Source organism: Zosterops lateralis (genome assembly GCF_965231275.1).
Source record: "Zosterops lateralis genome assembly, chromosome: Z".
NCBI classification, from domain to species: Eukaryota; Metazoa; Chordata; class Aves; order Passeriformes; family Zosteropidae; genus Zosterops; species Zosterops lateralis.
Window position 1 is genome coordinate 16227326 of NC_139800.1, and position 23190 is coordinate 16250515.

The 23190-nt window shown below is 38.3% G+C and overlaps 1 protein-coding gene across 2 annotated transcripts in view; it reads right to left on the reverse strand.

Annotated features, from left to right (window-relative positions):
- Positions 1 to 10804: 10804 nt before the first annotated feature.
- The window catches only part of GHR (growth hormone receptor), a 134670-nt gene continuing 122284 nt past the window's right edge, over positions 10805 to 23190 (reverse strand). For both annotated transcript variants that reach the window (XM_083883474.1, XM_083883473.1), the window contains exons 7-10: positions 19328 to 19499; positions 16696 to 16786; positions 13910 to 13979; positions 10805 to 13613 (exon numbers count right to left, since the gene is read on the reverse strand). In XM_083883474.1, the coding sequence (XP_083739600.1) occupies positions 12651 to 13613; positions 13910 to 13979; positions 16696 to 16786; positions 19328 to 19499 (1296 nt within the window). In that variant the 3' untranslated portion in view covers positions 10805 to 12650. The remainder of the gene's footprint in view (positions 13614 to 13909; positions 13980 to 16695; positions 16787 to 19327; positions 19500 to 23190) is intronic.

Genomic DNA, 23190 nt, shown 5'->3' on the forward strand with positions numbered 1-23190 from the left:
CATATTACTATTACACGTTATGTCTTCCAAAGGCATTTTTGTTAAACCTTCCACTTCTGTTTTGAATATTTATGTCACTGGGGAAAAAATTGGAAGACTTAAATTCTGGGTTGGACTGTTGTAAAAGTAACACCTTCTTTTAATGCCTCTTTGGCCCCTTGCCATCCATGCTTTCCCGGTATCACTTCTAAAACGATTGTAGCTGATGATCCCGTTTTGAGAGTTTAATTTTCAATTTTTTTGCTGCATATGGCAGTGAAACATATATATATATATAGAGAGAGACATATTAACTGAATGTAGGAATTATTCAGTGGCAGGCACGCAAGGCCCTCCCGTCCTTTGCCGACCCCCGATTACGGCGCTGCCCGCCGAGAGCCTGAGGGAGCCCGCCCGAGGGGAGTGAGGAGAGCCCGTGTGAGGGGAACCCGCCTGAGGGAGCCCGCCCGAGGGGAACCTGCCTGAGGGAACCCGCCTGAGGGGAACCTGCCTGAGGGGAACCTGCCTGAGGGGAGCCCGCCTAAGGAGAGCCCGCCCGAGGGGAGTGAGGAGAGCCCGTGTGAGGGGAACCCGCCTGAGGGGAACCCGCCCGAGGGGAACCCGCCTGAGGGAGCCCGCGTGAGGGGAGCCCGCGCGCCCGCGAAGGCGGGAAACCCGGCCCCGCCGCGGAGTGTACCAACACCGGCCCCGCGGGGGGCGCGCCGCCCACCCCTCGCCTCCCCTCTAGTGGGCTCGGCCGACCCCCACGTGCTGACAGCTCCCCTCAGCCGCCATGAGATTTCCCTCTTAAGACTTGAACATGTCCTGATTAGACAGACACGCTTGTTAATTTACTTCATAGACTTAGGCTGATTTTTTTTTTTTTTCTGAAATAGGCTGTATAATTGCATTTCTGGAGCCCAAGCTGCGTTCTAGTATGTGATGTTTCACCCTTAAGGGGAACGGAGTAGCCAAGATTCATAAACACTTGTGGCTGAACTGAACGACAAAAGTCAGGAGGTCTACAGAAGTGTGAAGTGATGTTTCTGACCTACTCTACAGGCACATGGCAGTGGGCTAGAGGGAGAAGGAAGGGAAGGGAAGGGAAGGGAAGGGAAGGGAAGGGAAGGGAAGGGAAGGGAAGGGAAGGGAAGGGAAGGGAAGGGAAGGGAAGGGAAGGGAAGGGAAGGGAAGGGAAGGGAAGGGAAGGGAAGGGAAGGGAAGGGAAGGGAAGGGAAGGGAAGGGAAGGGAAGGGAAGGGAAGGGAAGGGAAGGGAAGGGAAGGGTCTTGGATGGTCTTGATCCCCCCTGTAGTCCATGCCCACTTCTTGGCTTCATTCCTGCACTTGCACTGTGCTGGGTTGTGCTCCAGAAACTGAAACAATGATTTTTTGTCCCAGAAAAGTGCTGCCCTATCCTATATGCCCCCCCTCTCCAGCCACATCTTTGCTCTTTCTCAAACTGTGTTACCAAACAACCATTGGTTACCAACAATTCTCATTTGTTATTACCAGCTGTCCTTTCTTGGCTCCACAGCCATCCAGCTATCTCTGTTTGTGACATACACATTGAGACATACACTCTTATCTTCTGAGATTCAACAGTATAAATGGACTTCTTGTCCAAAATGCTAAATACTTCTTAGCTTTCTCAGATGATGTTGTTTCATCTGTAATAGAGAGGGAAGATGCTACATTTGGAATACTTTTGGTGCTGTCCCCATGAGCAGAATGGTCTGCTGAGCAAATCAGAAGATGTGGGTACATGCAGGACCTTTTGTGCCTGTGAACACCCAGAGAAATAACCTACCTGTTACAGTCACTGTTTTGCAGGCAGCTCTTTCATCAGAGCAGCTGTGGATTGGCTGTGTCTAATGGGACATTGACTTGGAAAACAATGAAAATAATTTTTATGGGTAGAAGGTCTGCAGCTGAGATAGGAGTGGAGAGAGGACACAGTAACAAGTGTGTCATGGACAGATACTAATAGAGAAAGAAGTACCCAGGGAACTTGGTACCTGCTATTCATGTTTTCTAGATCACTTTCCCTGCTTCACATACCAATTTTTACAAAACCTGTTTCACAGTTTCAGTTGTCCTTGTAAATTGCACAAAGTTTTCAAAAGGTTTGATACTTTAAAAAAATTATAATTAAAATTCGTCATTGAAGTTAATAAAATTGTTAATCACAGCAATTAGTGTTCCTCTTAGACCTAGAAAAAAGTGCACTCACTGTTGGTTACTACAGAGAGAAAACCCCACCAAAACCTTGAGTGGTGAGCCTTTTACCACACAGTAAACCACAGTATATTGCACAGACTGTTTTTTGTGTTATTTAGCTGCAGTTTTATTGTATGGATTACATTCATAGGAAGACAGAAAGTGAAGAGTATAGTCCAATTCTTATGATTGGACAAAAATGTTACCCAGTGTCCACATGTTGTATTTGTAATAATGCCCATATGACCCATATGTAAATATGTCATTTGACCTCTGGGAAGATGATTACTATGAACAGACTGGGGAAAAATGCAGAAAATAAACAGTGAAGGAAAAGTGTTTGACAGATTTTGACACAGAAATACATGGAATAAAGTCTATAAGCCCAGGGTAGAACATTTAGCTTGTAAAAGGTTTAACAGTCAGCAACTATTCTTTTGTTTTAGCTTTTAAAGTACTACTGCTAAAATAAGCAGTTTAATACTGCAAGCTTCCAAAGGATGAGATTTTTATCTGTAGTTCATTTAGGGTTCATTCTAATTTTTTTTTCCCTTTTATAGGGTAGTAACTTCTGGTGCAAGACAGTTCAAGAGTCTGGTAGTCACTGAAAAAATGTTTGACATTCACTCTGTATTTGGCAGGCAAGCAGCAGGTAGCTGATGATGCATGCTGCAACCTACAGAGAGTTTCTAATCCATAGGGAAAACACTGCCATTGTGAGCATCTCTGTGAGTGAAACTGCTGCACCAAAGACCTGTGACAAGACATTGTTTCACATTCTGTTTCTCACAAACAGCATAATCTGTGTACATTTAAAATCTCATGGTTAGGCGTGGGCTTGAGCAGTGTTTTAGTGATCTTTATGCCACTTAGATGGCCTTTAACAGCCTTCTGTACAGCCCCAGCCATCTCAAATGGATGTGTCAGATTCCTTCATGGAGTTAAGCTTTGCAAGATTCAATGCAGTTTACAAGATTATTAGTTTTGTCTTTTTCTGAAGAACACACGGGAGGAAGAGCATAGGTTTTAACCTGCTCTAGGGTACCAGAGCACTCATCCCAGTGTATCACATTGACTTTAGCAGAGTAGCACATTGACTTTAGTGTCAGACTACAGAGTAGTTTAATAAGATGGGAGTATAAATTGTACTCTCATGCATCTGGAGCATCAATGTACTATTTGACATGTTATGTTCCTTTTGACAAAAGGATTTGTTTTTCTGGTTTAGGAGATGAAAGCTGTCAGAAAGGATATTTGGTATAGAAGTACCCATTTCTGTTGCATTTTCCAAAATGTTTATATTTGTCCAAAGAATGAAAGCAAGAATATACAAAAAATACATACAAATACATGTTTATTTGTATTGGGTTTGCATGACCAAGTTTGGGTAGCAGGGGAAGAATGGGGAGAGCTGCAGGAGTTCCTTGAACTGCTGCCAGAAGCTTTCCCCATGTCCGGCAGAGCCAGTGGCAGTGGGTTCCAAGACAGACTCACTGCTGGCCAAGGCCAATCCCATCAGGGACAGTAGAACCTCTGTGATAATGTATTTAAAAAGGAAAAAAATTTACTGTGCAGTTGTAATTGTGCTCAGAGAAGAGAGGAGTGAGAACATGTGAGAGGAACAGCTCTGCAGAAGCCAAGGTTACTGCAGAAGGAAAGGCAGGAGGTGCTTCAGGCACTCAGGAGCAGAGATTCCCCTGCAGCCTGTGCTGAGACCCTGGTGAGGCAGCTGTGCCCCAATGCCAGAGCAGGTGGATGCCCAAAGGAAGGCTGTGACCCTGTGGGAAGTCCACACTGGAGAAGGCTCTTGGCATGCTGTGGCAGGTTTGCTGGTAGGACCAATGACCCTGTGAGGGACCCACACTGGAGCAAGCTGTCCTTGAAGAGCTGCACCCCATGGAAAAGGAGCCATGCTGGAGCAGTCAATGAAGAACTGCAGCTCAGGGAAGGACTGACACTGGAGAAGTTAATGGGGAGCTGTCAGGAGGCACCCAACCCTGAAGCAGGGGAAGGACTTCTCTCCCTGAGCAGCAGCAGGAGCAACATGAAGTGACCATAAGCCCCATTCCTGTCTCCCTTCACCACTGGTAGGGAAGAAGCAGAGCTGGGAAAGGAGGGAGGTGTGGGTGGAAAGTATTTTTAAGATTTGTTTTACTTCTCATTATCCTGCCTGGTTTTGATTTGTAATAAATTCAATCTATTTCCCCCAAGTTGAGTCTGTTTTGTCTGTGATAATTGATGAGTGGTCTCTCTCTGCTTTTATTTCAACTCATGAAATATATACTTTTTTCTCCCATCCAGTTGCAGAGGGGAGTGATAGAGCAGCTTTGGCAGGTACCTGGCATCCAGCCAGGGCCAAACCACCACATTATTAAATAGTGTAATATAGTAGAACGCATTTAAATAGATAAATAGATAAATATATATATAGATATGGATGAGCAAATATAAACGCTAATACAGTACCTGTAGCCATTAATATCATCTTTTTATGTCACTGGAGGAAAATTTGTTGAAAAATAGTTGATTTCATGTCTGTTACCTGAGTATTGGGGTGGGAATCTTAGGGGAGGAAAAAATGTTCACTTACTTTCGGCATGTGTTTCAGCTGTTATTTTCTTCAGAAACAGAACAGAAATTCCTGTTTACAAAGTATTTTCCCCCTCTGTTCTTGTATCGTTTTGCTTGTCAAAGGATAACCTAATCTTTGCTTTATAGTTTTAATAGTTGAAAAAAAATATAGTTTAGCTTTAGTGATTATGGTATGTATCAAATTAAAACAATTTTTCTAACAGGAGACTGGTAAGCAGTAAATTTCTAGTGTTCCTTATATGAATCCTATACCTTGCAGTTTTTACAGGAATGTTCTGTGATGCAGTATGAACTAAAAAAAAAAAAAAAAAAAAAAAAAAAAAAAAAAAAAAAAGGGAAGGTAAACACTAGCTAAATGGCAAATGAAATCTTCTAAAATGTGTATCATTCAGTGACTCTGAAAACCCACACAATGTTCTGTGTGAGCTGTACTACATGCTCAATGTAAAACGGCTTTGGTTTACTTTGAGAAATAACTTCCCAAACTACTACAGATGGAAAACTAGCTCACTGTATCTTGCAGTCTACAAGTCTTTGTCTGGAATAGCCTGCGTTCATCTGCAGCATTATTCATAATAAAATACTTATCCATATGGAATGAAGGTAGTGTGTTCCAGTGCTTTGTTGTGTAGACTGGTATGTGCTGTTTCCAAGAGGAAAAAAGTCCCTCATATGTCATTAGAGTCTGAGACCTCTGCAGTTATTTAGCTGGTCAGAACAACACATTTATTTTAAAAGTTTCAACCATCACCCAAGCAGGGAAAGCTTTAATTTGTAGCACAGCTTATTGCTCTTTTTCTGACACTGATGTTTTTTTCATAGATCACAGAATCATAGAATGGCCTGGGTTGGGTTGGGCCTTAAAGATACTGTAGTTCCAACCCCCCTGGTGATGGGCAGGGACACTTTTCTGCTGGGTCAGGTTGCTCAGAACTCCATCCAACCTGATCATAAAGACTTCCAGGGATGGGACATCCACAGCTTCTCTGGATATGTATATATCCATGGCAAAACGGAAATCAAATACCTAGACTAAGTATTTTAACTACATTAAAATAAAAGCCTAATCTATGCTACAGGGAAGAGAGTGTCTATCTATATTTGGTTATTCTTGTGCCTTGAATTCTTTGGTAGCAAAGTATTCTTCATTAGAGTGTCTCAATGTCATCTAGTTGAAACCACTTCCAGAGAGAATGTAATTATGCAAAACCAGATTCTTGATTTTGCTGAAAATCTCAAAGTCACTAGTATAATTTTATTCTCACTTTAGATTTTCACTTTACAAATTACTATTTACTATTTATACTGCATCCATGTCAGCATTCCAGTCATGTCAAAACTCCATCCTGCAAGCCAGGGTGCAAGCCTACAAAAATTCTGTCTTTTCTTGGAAGCATTTAACAGATATTCTGTCCACTTTAAATAGGGTATGAAAAAGATGACTGGTGAATCTCAGAGATGAAGAATAATAGAGAAAGAAGAATGAACTCCAGAGAAGTAATTGTGTTGCTTCCTGGCTTTCTAAATAATCTCACGTCTTCCTGTGCTTTCCCATCTACATTGGATTTATCTTTCTGTTGAATACTGATGGATCAAACTATTGTAATTTCAATTTTAAACTCAAATATAACAATTATGTTCTTAAATTTTTTTTTGTAATTCTCGATCTCTTGTACTTTTAAACTAATGCTGAACTTCTGACCTAGTTTGCTTGTACACCTAAAAAACCAGGGTGGTATTAAGTGTTTAAACCACACAAACATCTTGCAAGGAGCATATTATCTGAAATACATTTCTCTGAAATCACAGAATATTCTGAGCTAGAAGAGACCTATAAGGATCACCAACTCTGAAGTGAATGCCTGATAGAGGGATCAAACCTATGATCTCAGTGTGGTTAGCACCATGTTCGAACAGTACACCTTAGGATGTTTTGCTAGGGAGTACCTTTTCTAGCAATTATCAAATCTTCTCTTACTGATCCTATCTGAAGCTGACCATTTGGGTGGCATTTTCTATGTTTTCTTACTTTTCCCTCCATTGACTATTAGTCCTTCTCCTATGGAAATTTAACAGCTGGGAGCAGTCTTTTGAGAAAGGAATACTTGTGCCTTGTGCATCATTTACTACATCATTCCCTGTGGAATCAGGAATAGAACTTGTAAAGACACACGTGTTTATTGTATTTCTGTTTATGACAGTGCTCAATTTCAGTGCCAAGCTGAAAAAGGCATGCATTTTGCTTCTGAATAGTCATTTAATACATTCTTCAACAAAGTAAATTCAGAAGGTTGTTGTAATTGATTGATTGGTGATTGGGTAGAGATCAGCTAATTAATACTAAACACATTCAAAAGAAAGTCACACAACTTTGCGATTATTTATACTATAAAATCAAGACACATGTCTTCCTGGAGCTTTTCATAAAATAGGTCATTCTTTGGCTAGTCTGTTCTTGGTATCTGACTGTGACTACAAAGTGTATGAACCTTGAGTAAAATTTTGCATGTTCAAACAGGTTTGTAGGTTTACAAATCTAATTGCAGTTAACACAGGAGCTGGTCCAGAGTTGCGCATTGTTCCAGCAGTAGTTTGGCTAAGAGAAAAGTCACTTAAAATTTTCATGGCACTAGTAAATCTCTGTCACTTCACCAAAAAAATGCTGCAAGAAAGAAATAATTCTGCCACAAAGCTAAAAGCTTAAGGAACTTAAGTTACTTAACTTAAAAAGCTTAAGGAACCCTACACAGCTAGGCCACAGCTGGAGGATAGGATGCTCGTAATGATCTCTGGGTAACAACCATACTGTGCTCAGATGTCTGTTGAAGAAGGGTTAGACCTACTCATTTGGTAGCACAGTTTTAGCTAGAAATCGTGTTGTCTTTCCAAGCCTGAGCCTTACTCTTCCAAGGAAAGTACATTTAGCTGGCTCACAGGATTAGTTCCCGAAGGAGTTTTCATTCAGAAGGGCAAGGTTGGTATTTCCCCTGTAACTTGAGACTGTAGCACTGTACATGCTAAACAGATAGCTGCTGGGAAATAGATCTGAAAAGTTTTAATATGAGGAAGTTAACTGACACTGTATTGTTCTATAGTTTGTGTCTTTCTAGTATAATACTGAAAGGGCTTCATGTTTAGGGGAAATAATATATAAAATAATAATAAAAAAATCTGTGGAAGTTACTGCTGGAAAAAAAAAAAAAAAAGACTAATCTGTTTCCTGGCATATCTATGTCTCAGGTGTCTGTAATGGAAGAGATTTCGTTTCCTTCAGTATGAACTCAAAAGTAGACCAGGGACAGAAGAGGAAGCATCATTTGTAGCATCATGGTGGGAAGCCATAGAAAGTTGTAAGCATAAGCTCTTCAACTTTGCTTTTACTCCCACTAAGCCTTCTGCAGACTTTTACTTCTCCCAGTGTTGAGGAGGGGACAGAACCTATGTTCTGTCACAAATTACCAGATGATATAGAGGATATGATATGATCTGCTTTTTCAGACTAGTTTCAGGAGGCTAATGTATCATTAGCCAGCTAATTTTCATATATTGGGATAAAGAGGCTTATATTATGCAAAAGAAATACCAAGTACTGTAGTAATAAAATAATTAAACCTGTCAAAGAGTGTGCCAGTTTACTAGATGCATCAATTTTAATAACTGCATCTGCTTATCATGCTGACTGCTGGCAGCCGCTCTGCTGTGCCTGTTTCTCTGACACCACTGGTTCAGTTTCTCTTCTGCTTCTGAATGTTACCTACTCTAATAGCCCTGATTAGAGAAGATAAGGAAGCACTTGCTCAGTACAGTTATGCCAGAGTGTTTAAGTAGTATACTAATCACAGAAATGGATTTGGACTACATCTTCCTTCCCTGCGGCCTGAGGGCATGGTTTCTATGGCAGTTAAAGCACTGACTGTGTATGCAATTAATAATGATTAGTCAGAGAGAAGAATTTGTACTGCTAAATTACATTTAGACAGACTCAGTTCCAAGAGAGCACTATATCCACTTGTATCTCCTCAAAGTCAATTGATTATAAAAGCTGGTTAAAGTCTTACCAATTCCACCGTCACGGTGAAATAGATACTCTGAGTTAAACTGAAAAACTGGTATTGCAAAACTAAGATTCTGTAGTTTACTTCTTGTCCTACCACCCAACTCTGCATTTCTTCTTTAATGAAAGTATCATGCTCCAAACTTTTTCTCCCTTTTCCTCTCAGATCAGGTAGTCTGCATCAGGCACTCCTGTTTTTTGTCTGGTAATCAGCCCCTGAGACAGCAAATGTCAGTGCAGGAAAGAAAGTTGCCTGTGGCTAAATGTCATATAGTTTGAAGTTTCTCTTTGAACCAGGGAATTACTTCCCATTCTTACAACTATGCTGATGCATACGTAATTATATATACTAAGCTTTAAATGACTGTAAAGTGTTCCCAACAGAGACTGTCATCATTAAATGGAAACATTTCTAAAATCATGGCAGGTCTAAAGAGCACTCAACTCTTCTTTAATACTCTGTTTTTAAATAGAAAATATACCTTTGATAATGTTACTTTTTATTCAGACTGAACAGTTTTCATAATCTGCTGATCTCACTTCTGTATCACAAGTCAGAAAAAAAATTTCACCCTAAGTAGAAAAGAATTGTATATAAATAATACATAGAGTACATAAAGAACAGTCATTATGTTTGACAAAATTATTTCTTATCTTAATGGAAACCGGTATAGATGATACTTTTTCAGTTTTTTGTAACACTAAGCCTTGGAAATTTACATTGTCTTTGATGGATAAAAAGAAGCTCAAAACCAAACTTTTCCAAACCAAGGTGGCTTCTTACTAACACCAAGAGACAGCCAGCAGAGCAACTTGAGTCCTTGCTTATGAGAACCAACGTGGTTTCTAAATAGCGTTATTGGAACAGCTTGAACTCTGTCAGGTAATCTATGAACAAAGTGTCATTCTAAGAAAGGGAACACAGCAGTTTACAGGCTGGCTGGCCAATGTGAAAGACTTCGAGGGTGTGATCCAATGTGATCCAAAATGGCAAGCTCACACCACTGCATCCAATTAGGAAATAGACCAGGCACACCAGAGCAGTGACAAATGTTCCCTAGCTGCCTTCAAAGGTAAGAACCAAAAGGTCAGCCACCTTAACGTGACGGGGTGTGTGTGTGGTTGTGGTAATTCTCTTGCACCCTCCTGGGAGACCTTCATGCCCCATTACCTCCATGGAATGCTTGTAGACCAATGCATGCAGCATAGGAGATAAAAAAGCCTTCTATTGTGTAATGCTTGGCTGGTTAGATGAGGGGAGAGCAGTGGATGTTGTCTACCTGGAATTCTGCAAGGGTTTTTAATACTGTCTCCCATAACATTCTCACAAGAAGCTCAAAAAACACAGGCTGATGAGTGGACAATGAGGTGGACTGAGAATTGACTGGCAGAGCTCAGAGGGTTGTGACCAGCAGTGCAGAGTGCAGTTGGAGGCCTGTAGCCAGTGGTGTTCCCCAGGGGTGAGTCCTGGGTCCAGTTTTGTTCAGCTTATTGATCAGTGACCTGGATGAAGGGACAAGCTGGTGGATGGCCCAGGCCTGGGAGGAGGGGTTGACACAGCAGGAAGCTGTGTGAGACCTGAACAGGCTGGAGAGTTGAGTGGAGAGGAACCTAATGAAGTTCAACACAGAAAAATGCAGGGTCCTGCAGCTGGGGAATAATAAACCCATGGACCAGTAGAGGCTGGGGACCAGCCTGCTAACCACAGGATGTTCCAGCAGCACATAAAGGGGTCAGCTAAACTGGTAACACATCTTAGCCAGCTCTGGGTGCAGTATGTCCTATCTCTCCATAGACATCCATTAGTGAAAACAATGATCACATAAGGCATTGTTTCTGTTCTAAGGAAAGTAGCTTTATGCTTTACTCTATGAGAAAGATTTGATTTCTCCTAATAAAATCTCTTATTTTCCATTAAAAAATTAATTATTTGCAAAAAACCACATTATGTCCAGACAGATGAAAGACAATACATTTATTAAACTTTGAGAAAAACAAACAAAACACTAACATAGAGAAAGTTAAATAGAAACTGAAAGACACATCTTCTGACCGGCATATCATGGCTTGTGTGACCAGTAAAGTACCAAAATGACATTCTGAGTTTGACTGAGGTATTTAACTATTTTTGGCAATAGAAACAGAGTAAGAAACTTCTTTCAAACACACACATAGGCATTACTTGCATTAGTGTCTATCATCTATGAAATTTTATATGAAACTAAATAATGTAGCTGTTAGAAAATTATAGCAGCAAATTAGCAGAATATCTAATGCACATTTACCATAAAGTACGTGCTAAACTTAAAAATCCCACCCAGTAGTTGGGCCCAGTTGTGTAGCACTTGGTCACAAAAAGAGCATCAGTGAGTTCAGTTGGAGACATCATAAGCAAGACCTGAATTTGCTGCACATCATACACTTCTGTTCAGGTCAGAGTAAAGAAATGAATGTTCCTATTTGCCTTCTAAGAAGAGCCCTGCCGTGATGAAACCATGGCCTAGGAAGATAACTCCTGAAACAATAACAGTTAATTGCAAAGCTCTGTCAGGTTCTTAACATATGCAAGAACAAAGAGAGCTTCCCCACTGAATTTAAGTTTTCTCTCCTTTCCATCTGAAAGTCTGCCTAACATGGTCAGAGGAGATGCTGTTAGGCTGCAAAAATGAAAACCACATTTGAACAATACTGCACTTGATCCCCTTGTTCCACTGAAGTATTTTAATCCTGTTATATCTTTAAAAATTAACTGCTGGCTAACTTCTGAAGTCCTTAATTTATTATTTTTTTAATAAAGACTTGTGGCACAGACTAATAAATGTAGTTATACCTTTGGCTCTGGAAGGGCTTCAGAAGTTGGTCAAATACGAAGATACTATGCTGCTAAGTTATCAGAGCTTATTCATGTGCTCTCAAAAATTTTCAGTGAAAGTTTAATTGCACAGTGTTTAATACTGTGGTCAACAAGATTTTGCTTATAAAAAGTGTATTATTATTAGCATTAACTAGATTCTGATGAAGAAGAAAATAATTTGCCCAAGTATGCTTGGGTATATTTTAAAATTTTACACAGAACTTTAAATTGCATGTATATTTCTATACTAGTTACTGTAAGAAAGTAATAGAATCAGTTACTTTTAAGTTCCTACAATATTTCAAAATTTTTCTATAGGTTTCTTTGGAGGTATAAAATGGCTCCGTAAAAATCTATTTTTTCTTTTAGCTGTGAACAAAATTATAAAAAACAGAAAACTCCTTTTAGGACTGCAGCAATTACATTACTTAAATGGGTAATCATAATTGAACTATGGTATTTAGTGTAATAGAAAATATTTATGGTTTTATGACCAAAGTATTAAAATATATTTTTCCAATTTATATAAATCAAAATAGATGTGTTATTTAGTCAAGCTACTTTTGTATTTTCACCTATATGATCAATTCCCAATTACTGATATAAAGATTTCTGCCAACAGAAAATTTTTCTAAATTCTTACACTTTAAACCACCTGATTTTTAGCTTTATCAAAATGCACAATTTACTGTACATTAAACAGTAATTTCAATGTTTAATTTCACAAAAATCAACACCCACAAGAACAAGACAAAACAGCCTCAAGACAAATTCATAGGTAATATTTACAGAACACAATAGGAATATTTTGATGTACATTTTACGCTGCAACATTTCAGATAAAATTATAGGAACCACAAAAAACTTTTAGACTTGATTTTGGTTTCAGCATACAAGCCCAAAACTGACTCTCTGCTGTGATACACTACACACACCTAGTCAAAAAAAAGAGCTACGGCATGATTTTGTTCAGCTGGTCTGTGCTCACATAGCCACAGGAGACGTTGAACTCCTTGTCTGGCACGGGCAGCGCGGTGGCGTTGAGCACGAGGCCCTGCGGAGACTGAACGATGTGGATTGACGTGTAGTCTGCCACGGGCATCTCTGAACTGGGGGCTGCTGCTGTCGGAGCTCCCAGGTTGGCAACAGTAGTGGTAAGGCTCTCTGTGGTGAAGTAACCGTCTTCATTATAGCCTTGCTCCTGAACACGTGGCTCATTCTCTTCCTGGGAAGTCACAGCAATGCATTTTTTCACATCTGCCTCACAGAAGTAGGTGTTGTCCATGGTGAAGTTTTGTTCTGTGCAGCCTTCACGCTGTGCTCTCCCCAACTTGGATTTCTGCCCTGGTGAAAGTACAACCCTGCCTGCTGGAGTAATATCACTCACTTGAGCATAGAAGTCAGTACTTGTCAGTGAATTCTGGTTGCTTATCTGGGTATGGACTGACAGATGGGGTGACTCAACACTGTCTTCAAAGGGTGCCCACACGCTGCTGTTTTCAGACTCAGTATTCCTGTGCTGGTGCTGCGGGTCTGTGCTGGCAAGGTCTGGAAGTGACTCATCATTATCTTGTCTTTCAAGGCACAAGAGATCCTCTTCTTTTTCAGTAGCCTTTTTGAACTGATCACTATCAGAGGTGGCATCACATGTGTCGCTTGCACTGAAGTCTGTCTCTGGAATATCTGGTTCACAACAACTGGCCCGTCCAGAATCATCATCCTTTGTTCCCAAGCAACTGTGAGATTTCAGATCATCTTCACTCAGCAGCCTGTCAGTGTCTGAGGCTCTGTTCTTTTCTTCAGGGTCTTCTATGTCCAGCTCAATGAACTCAACCCACAAGTCATCACAGTATAGCTGTGCCTTGTAGCTGTCGTGGCAGGCTAAGATGGAATTCACTTCATCTAGCTTTCCTTTCTACAAAGCAAGTAACAAAAAATTTTATAAAGAAATTAATAGAAATTCTTGTCCTTTTAACGATGTTAACTTATGTATAGATGACTGTAGTTATGTAATAATTGCAAAGGGATTCAAAATTATTTTATGCAAACTAATTCTATGGCAACTCACCAGATGTCAGAATTTTCTTCTACAAAATTTTTCTGCCTGGTACAACACTTGTCATCTGCTACTACTACAGAGTGATAGGAATGATATCCTAATTATCATTCCTAACAGAGATTCTCACAGTAGGTTTTTGAGTTCAATATTACCTTCAAAAGATCTGGGTCAATGCCTTTAATCTTTGGAACTGGCACAGGAGGAAAAATAAGCATTTTTAACCTGGAAAATAATAAAAAAAAAGCTTTTAATAGATAGTGGTCTTTTTTTTTGAGGAAGTAAGAAAGAAGACAGCCTTACGTTGTATTTATATTTAATGACTTCAAAACCTAAATGTTTGAAAATGAAATTTAAAATACTCATAAGGAAAAGAAGTAATGTTTTCTTTCATGGCAAATCAAGAAACAAGTTGTCTGCAAGGTTCCTTTTTGAAATCACTTAAATTTATGTGGGAATCCATTTTGGAGTCTGGATTTTGACAATTCAACACTGTATAGACAGAGAGTAAATTCCTAGAACTCTGTCAATAGATTCCTTTTCTACATACTTTTCAATGGAACCTGATACAAACCTGTGACGTTTCCAAAATTTTTTTCAGGGACAGTGTAGCCTTGCATATGCCCAATAAATTTAAATATGGGAACAGAAAATAGGAATTGGTGGAAAGAGTGAATTACTTTAGAACTAATAAATAAAACTGAAAAACATCTGCAAAAATTTAGGCTAATATTTTGCCATCTCTATGACAGTTCTGCTTTTTGAATTATTAGTGCAACAAGTGATATATAATTAGGGCAGGGATTTACCCTTATAAAGAAAGGTCTAGTAACTTGCTTGGACATTTGCAGGCTGTGGAAATACATATTATTCTAGTCGTTCATGAAGTGCACTCCTAATTTTTTAGGGGAAAAAAACCCTTCCAAGCCAAATCATCCCCTCTGTTCTTCCCAGTTCCAAGAGAAGGACGATTTTCCCTTAATAATAATCCAATAGTAGCTGGTCATGCCTATCTCTTCCATTTTACCTCCCTGCTTCTTTTGGAAACAGATAAACAAAAGGAAAATTCAAAATTCTCTTACATGGGGTTAATTGGCTACTTTAGAAAATAAGGTGTGGGAAATGGTAGATACAACTCCAAATATTAGTTTTTCTGCCTTTTTAGTGACTTTGGTGATGTCCAGAGAAGGTCACAGAAGTCTTAAAGGAGTGCCTAGAGAGAAATTTAGGCACCTTTGGCTTAACCATGGCATGTCTACATTCCTCAGATGTTTCTGGTTTTGAGAAGATCCTCAGTGTTCTGCCCAGCAAGTCTAATGAGAGCCAGAAATCCAGTAATTTTCCACCTAATCAGTGGAGAGGCAGTGGAAACTGGTTGGGCTATCAGGGTTAGGACTTTTACTTTACAGTTGAATCCACAAATCAGGTATTCTGACAGGACTGGGCATTGCTTCTAATGAAACCAACAAAGAATTTTACCACTCTCTGCCTGGAGAAGACATTTAGGAGGGAGAACTATGCTCTGCTCCTTTCTTAGCCTAGCATAATTCAAGCTTTCATCTCTCAACTCTAAACCTATGGCATCTCTCCTAGAAAGATTCGTTCAGAGCCTGTGAGATCAGAACTGAGGAAAATATGAATTGGTATCTCAGAATCAGGAGGAAACCAAGCCTGGATATTTTGCATTATGGAAAACCTATTCAGGCTGCTTCTCTGCAGCATACATTGTCATTCCACCACTAAATGGTCCAGTTTGAAGGAAAGGGCACATGCCTGCAGTCAAAACAATCTTTCCACATGAAGTTTCTCAGTGGAGAAAAGCTTCTTCCAGCATTCATGATTAGCATGAAAGATATTTATAAACTCTGATCAGAGATAATGCTCCAGACTTCAAGATTTTCTGAGACTAAGCCACCCCTTGGTCAGTGTGCTAACCTTAGCTCCTGGTGCCACACGTACATTGCTTCATTCTGACACATCAAGCTTTTGTCATGAATTGTATCAGGAGCCTTGCTCTTAAATCTGCCATTGGGATGGTATTACAGGGAATGGCTTCCTGAAACTGAACTCTGTCAAAGCATAGAGCTTGCTTAAATAAAAAATTACTGCTTAATGAAAAAGTATTTTTTTAGATCTGCTCCAAATGCACCATATTGTTTTAATTCCAGTATGTGAAATGAAATTTCACCATTTTCTGGTATGTGAAAAACTACTCAGTGTTCATTTTCAGTGTACACACAAGTACTGATAACGCACACGTGTGCACTGGGTCTTGACCATGGTGTTGCTCCATAGTGTCCAACAGCACTGATATGACATCCAAGTTGAACTCTGTCAAAACCTACTCCTGAAAACACATGTTAAGGGATTATTTAATTTTAATACCTGTCATTTTTTATGTATGTTTCATTCTTTCATTTTTTGTATATGACACAATTTTGTAATTTTTACAAACAATGCAATTCTGTGATTTGTTTCATTTTATTCCTATTATCTATAGGAGCTGCAATTCATCCAGAAACCAAATATTCCCCTATGACTTAAGCTCTTTCCCTTGGCTTAAAAAAGTAGGGTTTAGTGGAATGGTCTAAGCACAAAATCAAATACATAGAAGTAGGTTTGTATGAAACTTTTGAATAGCACGTGAATAAAAACAGCATGTACAAAATTCGAGTGAACTAAAAAAACAGCCTCCTTCAAAGCCTAAGTAAATCAGTCATATACATTCTGCGGAATAAAACATACTACAGTGAAAGAGGATGATCAACATGATCAGATTCTCCGTGATGAAGGCCCCATACCTATTAATTCCAGTTATATGTAGTTTACAAGAATGGACAAAAATGCTGAGAATGGTTCCTAGTCTCCCAAATTTGAAATAATTGAAAAATCTTTTTTTAAGTTACAGGTACATAAAATCCAACAAATAAAAGGTCTCTACCTTGGTTGTTTAGACAGCATGATTGAGATCACTGTTACGGCCAGCCCACACACTCCAAAGACAACAACTAAGAACCATGGAAACTCAACTTCTGAAACAACAAAACATGAATATATAAGCAGGAATCTCCATCATTGTCACAGCTTTAATTTCAACCTTGTCTTCAACCACCTGAGGATTCCAAACTGGTAAAAACTGATGAAATTTTTTGTTACTTCCATGTGAAAGTTCTGTGTTCAGCAGAAATAAAAATGTGTTTTTGTCCTAGTTCTGGCCAGCACTTGGAGGTCCTTCGATACCACTTCATGTCACTACCATGGGTGGACAAAAGGACTCCCTGGCTTCCAAGAAGGGTGTGACTTCTGGTTGAAACATGTGGTAGCATTGTCTGAGATTGCTCGCTGTTTCTGCAGTAACAGTTTCTCAGAGGGTGTGAGCTGCTCTCTCTTTCGTATACTTTTGCTATTAATATTTTAATATTGATGCTTTTATGGTCTGTTTTCTTATCTCGTTGCTGTTTTCAGCAACGTAAACTGTTCACCCCTCAACCTGTGATCTTCACTTTCTGTGTCAGTTCTCAACTCCTTCCCACTGCAGCAGAGACGGGAAGGGGGGACTGAGTGAGCAGGGTGTGGGTTGGGAGAGTCTCAGTTGTGGCACTGAATTGGGAAATATAATTTCTAATCCATGGCATCTTTTTGTCTCAGCAGTTTCCATGCATTTACAAGTCCACTGAGACTCCTTGCTAAACTAGACTCATAACATAAATCTAAACAAGATCAATAAAGAGAATGGCTATAGCAAAACCAGCCATGAGGAACATTCTGCCTGCGTGGAACATGGTATCATTAGTCCTCAGGGCATATAATACCACAGACCATGCTACTACTTGTTCATCCAAGCTGAGAGAACTTTACTAATAGCACATAAAAATCACAAGCAAACTATTTTTCTCTCACAAAAACTAAAGTATGGTGGTGTCAAAAAACATACCACTTCTCTTTCTAAAGGTTGAACATTAATTATGTTGTGCACCAACTGAATCAACTAAAAAAAAAAAGCCCTTTTTATTTACCTTGAAGGTGCTATGAAGAATTTAGAAATTAATTGAGAAATGCAATTTAATAGAAATGAAGAACCATGCTGATAAATTAAATGTCTTATCTCTTAAATACTAACAATTCCATTAGTCTTAGTATGACATTGTAAATGACAAAGCATAGAGAATTTTTTTCTAGCTTTTGTCTTACATTTTTCTCATTTTTTCATAATTTTAAATTTCCTACAAAAATTTCATTCTTTTTTTTTTTGGGCCAAGGAACACTGTACAGAAAGCTTCAGAACTCTATTTATGATCATAAATAACCTTTCAGAGGTTATTTATAAAGGAATAAATTTTATTTATAAATAAAAAATTCAGGTACAAGTTTGAGCCCTGGGTTCCCAGCTCAGATTTTGACCAGACATGTTTTCAGGTATCAATAAAGTCCTGTATGGATATGCTTGTGTTAAACAGGTCTCTATTTCAGTAACTCATTGTCACGTTGGTGAAACCAGCAAATGTTCAGCTTCTTCAAGAAGTTAGAACATTGCATTAGAAGACTTTAAATTATTAATACATTAAATGTATCTAAAGTTTAACTCTGCGTTCCTAAAAGTGATACACAAAAGAAGCAAAAATAAATTCTCAATCATATCAGCTCACTGCTGTTGTGTGAGGTGTGTGGATTTGGATCACCTTGGAGAATCTGAGTTGCAGTGATTGAAGAAAACTGTCTGTAGGATGGCCTTAGATTTTCCTAGTATTTTAATTTCATTGATATGAAAAACTTGACCACTTAATGTGGATGGGGTTAATAAAAAATGCTGCATGTACAGAACATTAAATTTTCCTATAAATTGGAAATGAGAACTAATAATAGGAAGAGCAAAAAAGGAGACTCTAACAAAATTTTGAAAGATAAGGGTGACGGGTTTTATGTAACACCTTCATTAATACCCTGAAAAATTATGTGAACCAGCTTGTTAAAATTACTTGCAGAAGACTTCATATTTTCAAGACTTAATTTAATAGCTCAGACCTGAGAACACTTCTGGAAAAGGCACTGTCTCATTCCTTCAATAGAAAAATGATTCTCAATGGCTGCTTCTACTTCTGTCTTTAACAGCACTTTAAAATAAGTACCAGTCATAAGCAAGAATGAGGAAAACACTCACTGCCCTTGATAGTATATCAGGATGATCAAAAAAGCACAGAATTCTGGAAAAAAACTTAGTTAACAGTATTACAAGAAATCACAATTCTTCTCTTCCCAACTGAAGTGCTCATTTTAGATGATGAAGTATGAGATTTAATTCTGGTTTAGATGCATTGAGATGTGCAACAGCAGTTATTTCTGATTCTTAAAGCTATTTGTATTTTTGCTCTGTGGTGATTTGTGAAACAGTCTTGCTGAGTTTACTTCTGAGCTTGTATAAGGAACCTGAACATTCTCAATCTCCCCAGATGATTCTCATGTAGTAGGCTGGATTACTTATGTATTCAACCATATAACATGGTTGAAAACCACCCTCCACCCCATCAGTGAAAAGATAAGAATCACAGCTGTAAAAAACCACTTTGCATATTTACCTTCTGTACAATGATCACATCCAATGCCTATTTGAGAAAATGATACATAGAGGATTTCACTGAACTCCCCAAATTTTTCAGAGGTTCGTTGTCTTGATCGGATTCGTATCTCATAATCTCTTGCTGTCTTCAGAGAGTACAGTGGAGCCATTGTTGAGAGTCTAGGTTTCAACTGTAAAGACAGAAGAACTGTCATTTATTTGTTTGAGTTGTACTGGAAACTTTACACTGCTGTTTGATTTCAAAAATAAAAATTTGAAGGCATTTTTGCTCCTGGGAATTTTAAGAATACCACAAGAAGAGTTCAGAGAACATTCACACCAATTACTGTTGACTTAGTAGTCATCAGGCATTTCTGTGCTTCAGAGGACCAAAAGCAGAAAATCCAAGTTCTGTAGACACAGTCAGTGGTGAAGAAAGGCAGCTTCCCTCAGTTACATGCTGTAAGTAGGTACTGTGAACATCTTTCACTGATCTTTCAAGTTGTAAATCCTTTTTACTGTTATAACAAAACATTACTGATGGCAGAATACCAAAAATGCTCTTAAACTAACATGGGAGTTCTAAAAGTACTGCAATCTTCACTACAGATTTAATGGTTATAATCAAACATATTGCATGTTACAAATGTTTTTATTTGGAGAACAATGTATAAGTCCCCAAAATCTTCAGATACATACAAAATGTGATAACGGAGACTGTGTGAGAGCTGGCATCAGATTGTTTATATTAGCTGAAACATACTTAGATACTGCTGAATATCAAACTGTTTAGGAAATCACATTAATAGGTGAAATTTCTGCCTTTTTCTATTACACCTCTAAGAATATGCATTTTAATTCCAATAGCCCTACCAAAGTATACAAAAATAAGGAAAATGTGCTCAAAATAGAAATCCATGTAGCAGATATTATATTCTACTATTACTTCAGAATCAAGGACGATACCAGAAAAAGCTTATCATGGTGATGAGTTAAAATACTGGAAAACAGCAGCCTTTGGGAATTGAAAGAAGCTTCAACAATATAGTCCTGTAATCTCTATAGCTACACAACCTAGACTTGAGACACTATTTGTTGGTAAATATGATCTCTGGAGTTGTCTGATCCCTGGTGACTCCAGACTCCAGTGTTCTTACAACCAACCAGTGAGATTTTAGAGGAGGCAGACTGCTTTTCTCTGCTAGTAGTTGAGCATAAGATTGTGGAGAATCATTGTTATATATCAGCAATGTTTTTAACATATGAAGAATATCCATTTGGAAAGCATTGCAAAGGATATTCAATATATACCTATCTCATGCTATCACAAAGAAAGAGTTCACTGAAGTTTTATGGATAGGTTTACATGCATCCCAAATAATGGTGTCACTTGGAAAAAGCCAAGAAGACTCAATCAGATTTAATGAAAGACTCCTGGATGGAGCAGGATGTATGAAGTGGGGAAAGTTCAGCATGAAGTGAACTGATGAACAGCATTTGTCATGGATTAAATCAAGTAAAAGCCATATGAGAGAGACATCATAAAAGATAACCAATAATATCTCTCTGTGTCACGAACACCCGTTACGTCAGGATGGATTTTACTCAGTTTAGAACATTTCTCAGAAAATAATTTTGGTCCTCTTATCACTATAACTTACTGTTTTAACAATTTAATGTTTAATCTTCTTTCAATTTAGAAATTATTTATTTTTAATTAGTAAATATACTGAAAAATAATAAAGGCTATGCATGATAAGGCAATCAATCATCCCAAAACATACAGAAAAATTACGAAGAAGTTTCAGTAAGGGGGGACTTAGTACAATAATAAGTACTATAAATTAATTTCTTAATTAGTTATATGTACAAAGAATTATGGTCTATTGAAGCAGTCAAGGATTATCCTTTGTGTAAAGAAATAGTAATAACTATAAATGTAAAACTTGACAATGTATAGCCAGACATTTCTGTCTTAATGTGCTTCAACACTCATTAGAGAAGGCAGTCTGTAGCAAGGAATCCAAAGAGTGAAATTGCAGCATTGCTCTGATGCTGTTATTCAGAAATTTGGTCTTGTCCTAGGCCAGACGGGATTTTCCTTAGAAGTTTATCTTTTTTTGCTCTCAGTGAATTATGCCATGTTTATGCTCCTAAGATGAAAGGCTTACAAAACCATACAATATACACAGCTTAAGTCAAACATAATCTATAATAATTTGTCTCTTGAGGCAAGTATTATAGCCAGGAATTCCTTATCTGTGTTCTGAAAGAACACTGATCTTCAAATCTTTGCTCTCCTGAGAAGAACTATTCTTAAAGTATTCTGGGATTATTGATGACACTGGAGGAAGAATAAAGCTTTATTAAGGTATTTATATGACTGATATCGAAACTCTTATTAAAAAAAAATCAGAATGTGTACTTTTAGAGATATATCTGTATTCTTTTTATTTTGAAAATCTGCAGATTTTTAGCTTCTTAAAGATTATTGATTTACTGCCTAAACTTAACACATTTCATAGGCTTTAAAATAGTAGCTAATATATTAAGTATAGCTTAAGCCAGTATAGATAGAAAGACAGTGAACTATTAGGAAAAAAATGTTACAGACACTATAGGCCTGTTTGGCCGTAGACTTATCAATAGGGACTAGGCTAAAGAGAAAATGCTAATTCAGAGAAGGACTAGAAGTGAGGAGGGTGCCAGGGTCTTTCACAGGTGAAGGCAAACAAACCAGTCTGACTGTGTTTCAATTGGTAAATTTGATTTCTTCAAAAAGTTTAAATTTTCCTTTTGTAGTTAAAGACAATTTTTCAACAGTATTATCTGGGTAGGTTTTTTTCCTTTTGCCAGTTAATTCTGTTCATATTAATAAGAAAGCAAAGGAAGGATTCTGCTCTGACATGATATTCTTACTGCATTGAAGAAGAGCTCTCCATATGCAAATATGCCATGGCACACTAGCATTTAGCCTATGCATTCAGGTAGGATGTGTATGATATCTTCCCTGTAACAGAAAACCTAACTACACGAGAAGTTAAGTAATTTTCAAAAAGAAAACTTAAAAGATTTGTAATATATAATTTAATATTTTCATATATTTCATATCCCAAAATTTCTCCTTGATGTCTGGTATGAAATCTGTAAGTCTTATCTACATAGCATTATTTTAATTAGCTTATTGTATCAAATTTTAAAATGCAACTCAAAGTCTTCCTTCCTTTCCTTCCTTTCCTTCCTTTCCTTCCTTTCCTTCCTTCCTTCCTTCCTTCCTTCCTTCCTTCCTTCCTTCCTTCCTTCCTTCCTTCCTTCCTTCCTTCCTTCCTTCCTTCCTTCCTTCCTTCCTTCCTTCCTTCCTTCCTTCCTTCCTTCCTTCCTTTCCTTCCTTTCCTTCCTTTCCTTCCTTTCCTTCCTTTCTTCCTTCCCTTCCTTTCCTTCCTTCCCTTCCTTCCCTTCCTTTCCTTCCTTCCCTTCCTTTCCTTCCTTCCCTTCCCTCCCTTCCCTCCCTTCCTTCCTGCCTCCCTCCCTGCCTGCCTGCCTCCCTTGCCTTCCTGCCTGCCTTCTTAAAATTTTACAGGTATTCTGAAGAATCTAGTTCGACATGGTGGTATTTACCAAACAAATTTCCTCTTCTGACTCCTGAAACACCATGCCCTTTTAAATAGCTGAAGTTTAAGAAAACAACAGATAAATATTTTATCCTTGAAAAAACTTGTGTATATCTGACTCTTCCACTACTGACTAATCTAACACAGTGTTAGATTCTGGATTTTTCATTATCCTGCCTGTCAACTGTCTTGACACATGAAGTTACACTGTTTTCTAGAAAATGTCAGAAAAATGTAGGCATATTGTTTAAGAATTAAGGTATCGTCTAAT